The sequence below is a fragment of the Heteronotia binoei genome, chromosome 3, assembly GCF_032191835.1.
Source record: "Heteronotia binoei isolate CCM8104 ecotype False Entrance Well chromosome 3, APGP_CSIRO_Hbin_v1, whole genome shotgun sequence".
NCBI classification, from domain to species: Eukaryota; Metazoa; Chordata; class Lepidosauria; order Squamata; family Gekkonidae; genus Heteronotia; species Heteronotia binoei.
The window spans coordinates 53,180,439-53,190,787 of NC_083225.1; the positions used below are offsets into that span (position 1 = coordinate 53,180,439).

The following is a 10,349-nucleotide window of genomic DNA, read 5'->3' on the forward strand; positions in this document are numbered from 1 at the left end:
GGAAAGAATCATTGGACAGGAGGGGGACATCTTATTCTTCTTGCATCCACAGAATCTCCTCTGACAATGCCTACTGGGCTTTCATTTACCCTGCCCCTCCCCCACCACCTCTGAGATGGGAAGAATCCCAGCTACAGAAAGAAATGACCAGTGTGGATATTTGGAGGGAAGAACTGATAGATGTGGAAGGGGTTAAGTACATACTAATTTTCCCCTGCTCACAGTCCTAGTGCCTCTGTATGCACCAGCAGACACGTATTGGAGGGGATGGATATTTGCCAGTAGCAGCATCCAGTAAATCATCCAGTCAGAGTTTTGGATACATGTCAGAGGGCTGAGACAATTGCTTTGCCCTTTGTACCTGAAACCTGGACTGACAGTAAAAGTTGAAAATATGCCCTCAATTGTTATGTCTTGTGGTCCTACTGCCTGCACTACTTATTAAATATATATAAACCTATACTGTGTGCTGCATTCATTAGTATACATCAAACTGAATCAAAAGAACTCAATCTGCTTAAATGACTGACTGCACAATCTCTCGACTGCTATAGCAACTATCACATTGCCTTAATCATAGATGGGAAACAGTACAGTTCGTTCCAAGGTGGCTCCTGAGTAAATGAAGCTTGCTATTATACTCACGCCAAGATACCCGAAACGTAAATAGTTTCTGCGGCTAGGTATGACAAATAGCTGAACATGAAGACAAGGAGCGGTTCAATTGCAGAAATGTTCTGTGTGAATCGGGTGACAAATGCAGCTGCAAGCCCAAAGATGACGCCGGACAGCAGCCCGCCCAGACCCACCACAAAGAAACGAGCAAATCCAGCCAAGATGTCGACTGGCTCAATGTCTTCATATTGGTGCATCTGAGTAAAGCTAATGAAGATGTTGTATAAGACCTGCATGGGGAAGTAATAAAATGATAGCTGTACCTCTGATAGCCAAAGATGCACATGGCGGGCATCACTCTAAGTGAGTCTAAGCAGACCATTCATGCAACTATCATTCCTCCTAAAACATCAGGCATTCTTAGCTACATCCAGCAACATCACAAATGGAATAAGGAATATTGTGAACTCTCTGAGCCTGGAAAATTCCCACTTCCCACTTCTACCATTCAGATCAAATCTGTATGCAAATGAATAAAAGTAATTTTAAAACAAAGTACAGTTTAATTACTAGACTAATGGGACATGAGAGAAACATGATTAAGTATTACTGGTGACTCTATATGCAAATACAATTATCTCCTGCAGTAGGGTTGTTCTGCTAGTTTATTTTTTTTACATTCCTTGATTATGTGTTAATCCTATCACTACGTCATTCTTCCTGTTACATATGGTCATTGCACTAACATAAGTCATTTTGGTATTGCTCCTTTAGACTTGTTCCCACTAACCCACAGTCATGCTCCTTCAATTTCTAACTAGAATTTTGAAAATCAACTATTTATTACGGTCAATTGACCAGCACAATATACAAAATCTCACAGTCACAGACCATAATTTCTGACTACATAAAAGCATTCTCATATTCAAATTCCACCAATTTTAAATCTTAAAAATAGCATTATTAACCATCTCTACTTTGTTAAAAACTTCTGCTTATTTGTAGCTAAAAAACAATATTTTGCTACTGCCTGAGTTACAGATTTCTTAGCATCTTCCAAAAGGTATTTCAATACCACTACATCTGCAAATTTCAGATAATTATCCAGAGGTTTAAATTTAGAGAGTAGTGGAAATATTAACTGATGTCTCTTTCTGGAATAGAGTTCACAATGTAAAAGAATGTGAGTTACAGTTTCAACTTCCTTTTCTGAGCAAATACAGCATCTTTGGTGGATAGGCCAGCGAAGAAACCTTCCTTGCAATAAATCAGAAGGGAGGGCATCAAAACGCGCCCTGGAAAAGGCCCATCTATGCTTTTCATATGTGATGTTAGATAAATGTGGGGCTGCAGCAAATCCGGACCAAGATTTTAACTTGCTATACATGCTAAGTAAGAGTGCTTCATCAGTTTGAACCTCAATATCAGTCAAGCATTGGTGTACCAAAGATTTGGCTTTACATAAACCTTTTCCCAAGAGATTAGCCAGGCATAATCCAATTGATCTCAGTTTGTCCATTATTCTAATAGACCAATCAGGGGGGTAGATGCTAAAAACAAAGGGATAAATCCTGTAGGCTTCAGATGGGTTCTTAGCCAACAGTAAATGGAAACCATCTAGATTTTCAATTCCACTCTTGGTATTCCCACCTCTTGTTTTAAGACTACATTGGATGTACATTTTGGTGCATTAAATAGTACTCTGAGAAATTTAGACTGTACTTCCTCTAATTCTCCGTAATTGTTGTTGTTATTTAAAATGACTTGCATCCCATAAGCAAACTGGGTCAGAACTTTGTGAGAAAAAAGTTTTAAAACTGCCGGTACTAAACCTAGACCCTCATTTCTGAAGAATCTAAGAATAGCATTGGCACTTCTCTCTGCTGTATTAATTATAGATGTTGTGTGTGCTGCTGGGCTACCATTGTATGTAAAGGTTACTCCAAAATATTTCAAAGGTTTTACTTGTTCAATATTCTGATAATTAATTTTTCAATTATATTTCTTATAAACTCTATTGAAGTGTATCATCTTTGTCTTTGAATAGTTAATCATTAACAGTTCTTTATCACATTGTTTTATAAATGTCTTCAGAGCATGATGTAACCCAATTCTGGTTTGTGAAATGAGAATGGCATCGTCTGCATACATAAGTATCGGTACACTTTTCCCTCCTGTAAGTTTGAGGGCATGCAGACATTGTATTAGTGAATTTATGTAGATATTAAAAAGGAAAGGTGCCAAAAGGCAGCCTTGTCTAACTCCTTTTTGCGAGGGAATACACCTGGATAACCTGCCTTCAGAATTGTATCTAATTTGCAATTAAGTGTTCTCGTGTAACTTCATTATCAAGAGTAGAAGCCTTTTATCTATGTTGAACATTTTGAAAATCTAAATCCCACAATCCATAGACCAAGCACAATACTATTGGGGAGGAGATAAAAAATACATTTCGCATCTTTCAGTTTCCTTAGCTAATTTTTAAAAGCACTGCTGTTGTCATTTCTCTGTTGAAAGCCTTGTAGTATTAACGTGAACATTGCTTTCCAAATAGTATATGTACATGAATTGCTTCCTGGAGTGCATGTAATCATGTGCTATCAACTGGCTGATTTTCAGCTGGGCATGAAATGATGCATTGTTTTTAGCCTATTTCCCAGGTCTCCCCTGGGGACAATTAAGCAGCTATGCAGTGGGCAAAACCTGATTCCCAGGTAGGGTTGTCAGGTCCCACCCTAGCCTCTGGTGGGGAATGGCAGCAGGTGCATGGGAGCCTGTCAGTGCAACCTGAAGGCTGAAGGGGTTTAAACCCTCAAATCATTTCGCTGACTGGAAACAATTATGGGGTGCAGGTGCTGCTTGCCTTGTTGGGGTTTTCATGTATATCTATGGGTTACGTGTAAGTTTTCTCAGTGGGGCAAGTGGCAAGTCAGCAGGGATCTTTAGGTCAGTACAACAGTGGTAGGGGAAGGTCTTGAGCCTCCTCTTCCTAGTTGATGTAGATCTGAATTGGGCCCAGCATACCTGAGTTCTACTCAGGCCAGGTCTGCTTGACAAGGTGGACCCAGGAACAAAATACTGTGCGGACCTGGAGCATACTGTTAGAACCACAAGGTCACTGCTGTCCTTGCCACTCTGATTTTAGAAAATAACCTTAAACATTTTAGATTATTTGATCTCTCACAACAATGCTTTTCTAATCTGAAAAAATACAAATCTGTTTAGCAATGTCACTCAACTATGGAAACTTTCACCTAAATTTTGTGATTCAAATGGTCCTCAGATAGCAGGGAATACAAGACAATATGCAAAGGAATAAAAGGATTGCTAAAGGAAGACAGGGAGATAGCAGAGAAGCTCATTAACTTTTTTGTTTCTGTGCTCACTGTGGGAAGTGTGGGGCATATGCCCATGCCACAAGCAGCAAAAAGAGGAAAGGAATTAAGAATAAAACAGCTCATATTGTAATGACCCTGTACAGATCTATGGTGCAGACTCAAATGGAATCCTGTGTAAAATATAAGTCACCATATCTCAAAAATGACATTGCAGAGCTGGAAAAAGTACAGAGGAGTGCAACAAAACTGATTAGGGGGTTGGAGCACCTTCCCTATGAGGAAAGGCTGAAGAGTCTGGGACCCTTCCGTTTAGAAAAGAGGCACATTATAGAGTTTTATAAAATTATGCATGGGGTAAAGAGAGTTGAGAAAGATAAATTTTCTCTTTCCCAAAATAATAGAACACGAGGGCATCCAATGAAACTGATGGGCAGTAGGTTCAGGATAGACAAAAGAAATATTATTTTACACCAACAGTGATTAAAATTTGGAAATTGCTGCCAGAGGATGTAGTGATGGCCTCAGGAATAATCAGTTTTAAAAGATGATTAGATAGATTCATAGAGGATAAGTCTATCAATGGCTACTAGCTATAGTGACTGAGGAGAACTTCTGTATCCAGAGCCCTCTGAATCTCAGAGACAGCAGGCAACTTCAGGGGAAGTCAAGTTTCTACTAGATTTGCAAGGCCCGGGGAATGGTCTAAAAAGAGTTAGACCCTTCTAATCCTATGGATTTCAATGGACTTAGAAGGGTATAACTCTGCTCAGGACAACACTGTAAATGTTTAGTACAAACAGCAAGAACATTTTGGAAACTTATTTGCTTAAGGATACACCATTTATGTACAAAGATTGTTAGGAAGATTCAAATCTGTCCAGTCAACAAAGTGCTTATCTTGCTTCTTCTCTGGACCTAGCTCCTACGTCCTTTCAAAGAACAGCAACAACTGGCTACTACTGAAAGTGCTGTGTCTCTTGCTGATTCCTAGTGCTGCAAAATGTTTGTAAATGTAGTGCTGAAAAATGCAGCAGGACACAACTGTACTTACCACAGTTATTCCGTCATTTAACAAAGATTCCCCAAAAATCATCATATAAAGCTGTTCGTTAACAGACATCTCCTCAAAAACAGCCAAGACTGACGCAGGGTCCACAGCCGAGATCATGCTGCCAAACAGCAGGCTGTCAAGTAAATTCACATCTTGGAGGCCAAAAGCTGCAATCTGGCAAATTGCATAAATTGAGAATCCAATCCCGAAGGCATTTATGAGGGAGCCCAGAGCAGACCACCAAAGAATGGATCCAAAATTTTCAAAAAAAGGACGGGTAGGCATAAAATACCCTCCCTCTAGGATAATAGGTGGAAGCAGGTAAAGGAAGTAAATGTTTGTATTCATGACTGGTGGGGACCTGTGTTGAGTGCCAAAAATAATCCCACCAACCAAGACTCCTATCACAATAAGGATGCAGCTCTCTGGCATGAGGTGGGGCAGTCGATGGTACAGATGAAAACCTTGAATAAAAAGCAAAAAAATCAACATCATTTTAGAAATACTCCTTCATCAGTGAATGTTCTTGATATCAGACATTAGCAAGAAATGCATAGTGTAATGGTTGTGTGAGACTAGGATAGGGGTGGTCCTGTTTTGAATCCCCATTCAGCCATGAAAACACACTGGGTGACCTATAGGGTTGCCAGACATCTAATAATAGGGCTGTTGTGGGGGGGGGGGGGGGCGCTGTGTCACTAACACTCCCAGGGAAAACCCAGAAGTGATATAAAATAGCTCTACGAACTGCCAGAAACTGTAGTAAAATCACAGAGTTTCCAACAATTTCTAGAGCTACTCGTACATCACTTCTTGGTTTTCCCTGGAAGTGATGTAGCAATAAAGCCTTTTAATTTTATTTTTCTCCCTCCTACTAGCACTGCTTACAGGTGGCCTCTGCCGTAATGGAAGGCCTATAGCGAAACTATAGGATCTTAGCGTACAGCTATATAAATAAAAAAAAACACTAAGAGACACCATAAATTTTAAACAACAAGACAGTGTAATGTAGAGGTCAGTGGTGTACTGACAAAACTTGCACACAGAACTTCAAATAGAAAGCATGTAGCAAAAAAACATAAACAGAAGACAATTCAAAAGCAGTCTTTCCAATCACAAAAGAGTGACAATAGTCCGATATTTAGTTCATGGAACTAAAAGAAGCCCTTCCAAAGACATCTGTTCTAGATATCAAGATGTTTCATCTGTCTTTCTTCAGTTTGGAGGCTTATTTATCACTGGAACCCAATCTTTACAATACATTCACAGGAGACCAACAAGGTTCAGAACACATCTGTAAGGAGGTGGAAAGAATGATGTAAGCCTACTTCGGGTTCACTCGGTTAAGAAAAATGGGGTATTAAATAAAAACCCTGGAGGGCCAGCACATATACTGGTAGAAACTGAGAAAAGTTTTGACAACACTGTTCACCTGTTGCTGATGCATCTTAGCAACCAAAATACATTAGAAACTCAGAATTATGAGAACTAATACCAAACTTAAGCCATTTGCTTAACACTCTGAAATCAATGAGACTGAAAAGTGCTTAACTTTTCTAGTCCAGAAAAAAAAAATCCTGAATATATTATTGCCCTACCTGTGCATCTTCAGAACAGGAACGTTTGCCATTTGCTTAACACTCTGAAATCAATGAGACTGAAAAGTGCTTAACTTTTCTAGTCCAGAAAAAAAAAATCCTGAATATATTATTGCCCTACCTGTGCATCTTCAGAACAGGAACGTTTATAACCATTAGAAGAATTATAGCCTCAGGATAGATTCAGACAGTTGACAGAAAGAGAATGTTAAGACCACAGAACATGGGTGACTGCAGTGATATGTCGGAGAGACTAGCAATGAAATCACATTTGGGCACGTTCTCTTGCACTGCCTTTGAACCAGCACATAATGAGTTGTTAATGCAATTACTTTGTTTATCAGGGAGTCAGCATACCAAAGAGAATACCAAAAAGACACAGAGCACAAAGCTGTCAGAGTGAAAAACTTTAGGGAACCTCCTGCCAACCACAAGCCTTGCTGGGGCATTAGCCACACTTTTCTGGAACAGGGACTGCTGTCACATTGGGGAATGGTGCTCAGAAGAGTCAGAGGCAGCAGGCCAGAGAGCCCCATGTGGCTTTTGAACCTCAGATATCAGAGCTCCAGAGTCTAGAACCTTTCCAAATAGAAAAAGAAGTAACTTACCACAAAGGCTGAGGGGTCATAAGATCCAGGGAGTCTTAAACCTCATAATCTCTCAAATAAACCAAAGACCTTCAGGAGGGCCTAAATCAAGAACGCTCCCTGAGACCACGAACACTACACAGAAGTGCAGAGTTCTTTTCCTCCCTAACTAAACACATTTATATACTTGACACCAAAGGGAATTTCTAGGTTGGGAGAAATGATTTGCAGACAAGTATAACTTAAGAATTTCCCATTTTAGTAACTTAGGAACTGCTTGTTTCTCTCTCTTCCCACCCACCCCCAGTTTTCCCAACACATTTTTGAATCCCACCATTTAGTCTTATGTCCTGCAACTTCTCATAAGAAAAAAAAATCTAGGTACAGAATTAAAAACAACTAGTGACCTGTACCATCAGCATAAGCAAATTAGTTTTCCCTGGGTAGTTGAGGGTATGCTGTGTTGCAAATATATGGCTTCTCAAGACTTCTGTGCTTGTGTGTAATGACTGTACATGTAAACTAAAGATGGCAAGCAATAATTGCTACTAAAAGACCGAACAAACATTTTACATTTAGCACACCACAAATCTCCATGTTATTTTTATTTTTTAGTCTGGTATATAGCCACAAATCTGACCGCAGCCAGATACCATGTGGTACATAAGTAGTATGTCAAAGTACTGCTAGTAATACAGCTATTCAAAATGATACTACATTTAGTTGCCTTAGCCCCAGATTTTAATATTCGGTGTTTCAAAATGTTTTACAGATATGTTTTTATATAAGGAAAATTGTACTCTTTGCATTTTAATTAACTGCCCCTGCATGGAAATCAATGAAGAGCATCAGATATTTTACTCACCTATTTTGGCAAGGGAAGCCAGCAGTATCCAAAGGGTGACTTCATAAGGGATTTGCACATATTCATAGTCAACTGTGAAGATATGAAATTTCTCATCTCGTCCTGATTCAGTGCCATCCAACACGTCAGGCCCATAAGAAGCAGTAGAATTACCACGCAGCAGATCTGAAGACGCTGCAGCAAAAGAACCCTCCTTGGTTGAGGGGAACAGCATCCAGCAGAGAACATTCAGACACACAAGTATTGGAATTCCCATGCTTAAAAAAATAACTGCTTCAGCTTTTGTATGAAGTACATGCTGTACGTACACATTTAGAACGTGATTTTCCCGCTATCAAATGTCTGTCTTAGTCCTGGGTTCTTACTGATCTTGCAGGAAACTGATGGGAGTATCTGCTTTGGCAGTCCAATGCTCACTTTCTTCCATATCATACTGAGATGAGAACTCAACTTAATCTGAAAAAGAAACCTAGTACTTGGCAAACTTCTACATGGCTTCCAACCAGTCTCTCACTCCGTTTTGAAGTAAAAAACATGGGTTCATGCTCAACACTTTCTTCTTTTATGCAAAAGACTGACCCAGTTCACAAGGCTATCAAGCGACTTTCTCCTGTGCTTCTTTGCTCCTAATTTACCTGAGTGGTCATTTGTGACTTTCTAGCTTACTCATACATATGTAAATGTCAAATATGGCAGAGACATCTAGTGGCTGCCAATGAGTGTTACAGCCAAGTTTTAATTTGCTAATTAGGAGATAAACTGGTACCTTATAAAGACTAACAAAATCATATTCCAGATTAAGATGTCAAGGCTGGAGCTCCCTTCTTTAGATGCTATGAATTGATCCTCACTGTGCTTGCATGTCATGGACGAGATGTGGGGGAGAAGAAACAAGCAGCAAGATCAAGGGGACATAGAATTCAAGAAGTGCAAAGACAAAGCATAAGCATGTCCAATGGCTGGGGTTGATGGGAGCTGTAGGCAAAAAACATCTGGAGAGCTACCATTGGCCACCCCTGGTTTTTATAATTAAAACTGAACCAAAAATAAATACACTATCCACAAATTAACCTGTGTAATGGGGCTGAGAGTCCCTGGGTTTGCTAGATAGAACTACAATAGTGATACAAGAATTCCAAGTTCCAACTCAGTCCTCAGGACCTCTTAATGAAACCCAGTTTAGCGATTTCACACTGGAGTCTCTTTTTGAGGGTCGTCTGTTGAAAAATGGGAACTTTTGGAGCAGTAACAGGGTATTCTTGGAGAATGACATGTTTCCCTGCCAGTTTTTCAGTACTGCTATCCCATTCATTTTTTTGCATGATGGAAGGCACTGTTGATTGTATTGCCAGTCCTGAATAGTAACGCATGGGCACAAAGGTGTTATCTTGGCTTATTGTAGGGTGTGGATTGTCTGTATGAGGTGCCCCATTGTTGTTAAGAACATGCTTTAGGTTAGGTGGACTGCCTTCATCAAGAAAAAAAACCACGTTTTGATTAACTGGTATAGTTAGGCCAGTTCTCACTAGTTAGCAGAGTGCTTAAATAAAGCTACAAATGCAGAAGCATCATTTAATCAGATAACACAGTTTACAGAGCTACACAGAACCACATTGAAAGTTTAAAAGGAAAAATACCCCTCTCTTTCTTTGAGAAGTACACTTTAGACAGGAAAGAGTAGTGACAACAGGGTAGGTTACTAACTTATTAGCTAAGGATGGAAGCAAATAGCAAGAGGGCCATCTGTCTTATGGTGCCAAGAGCAGACGGCATGTTGTCCCTCCTGGTGTGTGCAGAGAGAAGGGCATTGTGTGAGAGAGTGAGTGCAGAAGGAAGTTCCCTGAGAAAACAATCTACACTTCAAAGGAATAGTAACAAAAGAGCAGATGCATAGGAAGGAAGGGTCAGTGTGGCTATCTAGCCTGATACTATAACATCTAGAGGCTGAGACAGAGGACAGCATCTTCACTTCCAACAAAACACACACATCCCAAGACCTGCAAAGAGAAATATCCTTTTTCAGGACATAGATAACTGATGATGTGCTGAACTGGTCTGAGCTTGGAGCTGTAGGTGACAACCAGAGTTGCTGTGCTGGTCACAATCATGTTAACTTCAAGCATGATTTGATCTAGAGCCCTTTCTTTTAAGGGAAGCCGCAGTATCCATAAAACTATCCTCTAATTTCAAATAAATCAACTTTCTTTATCTTTGTCCAGTCTTCACACCCATACATAGTAATGGGGAATACTATGGCTTGAATTCAGGACCAGATCTACATGTTTTTGAGGGGGG

The 10,349-nt window shown here is 39.9% G+C and overlaps 1 protein-coding gene across 1 annotated transcript in view; it reads right to left on the reverse strand.

Moving 5' to 3' along the window:
• The window catches only part of SLC9A4 (solute carrier family 9 member A4), a 33,277-nt gene extending 25,012 nt beyond the window's left edge, over positions 1-8,265 (reverse strand). Inside the window, exons 1-3 of the mRNA XM_060235093.1 lie at positions 8,055-8,265; positions 5,005-5,468; positions 646-905 (exon numbers count right to left, since the gene is read on the reverse strand). Of these exons, the coding sequence (XP_060091076.1) occupies positions 646-905; positions 5,005-5,436 (692 nt within the window). The 5' untranslated portion in view covers positions 5,437-5,468; positions 8,055-8,265. The remainder of the gene's footprint in view (positions 1-645; positions 906-5,004; positions 5,469-8,054) is intronic.
• Between the last annotated feature and the right edge of the window lie 2,084 nt (positions 8,266-10,349).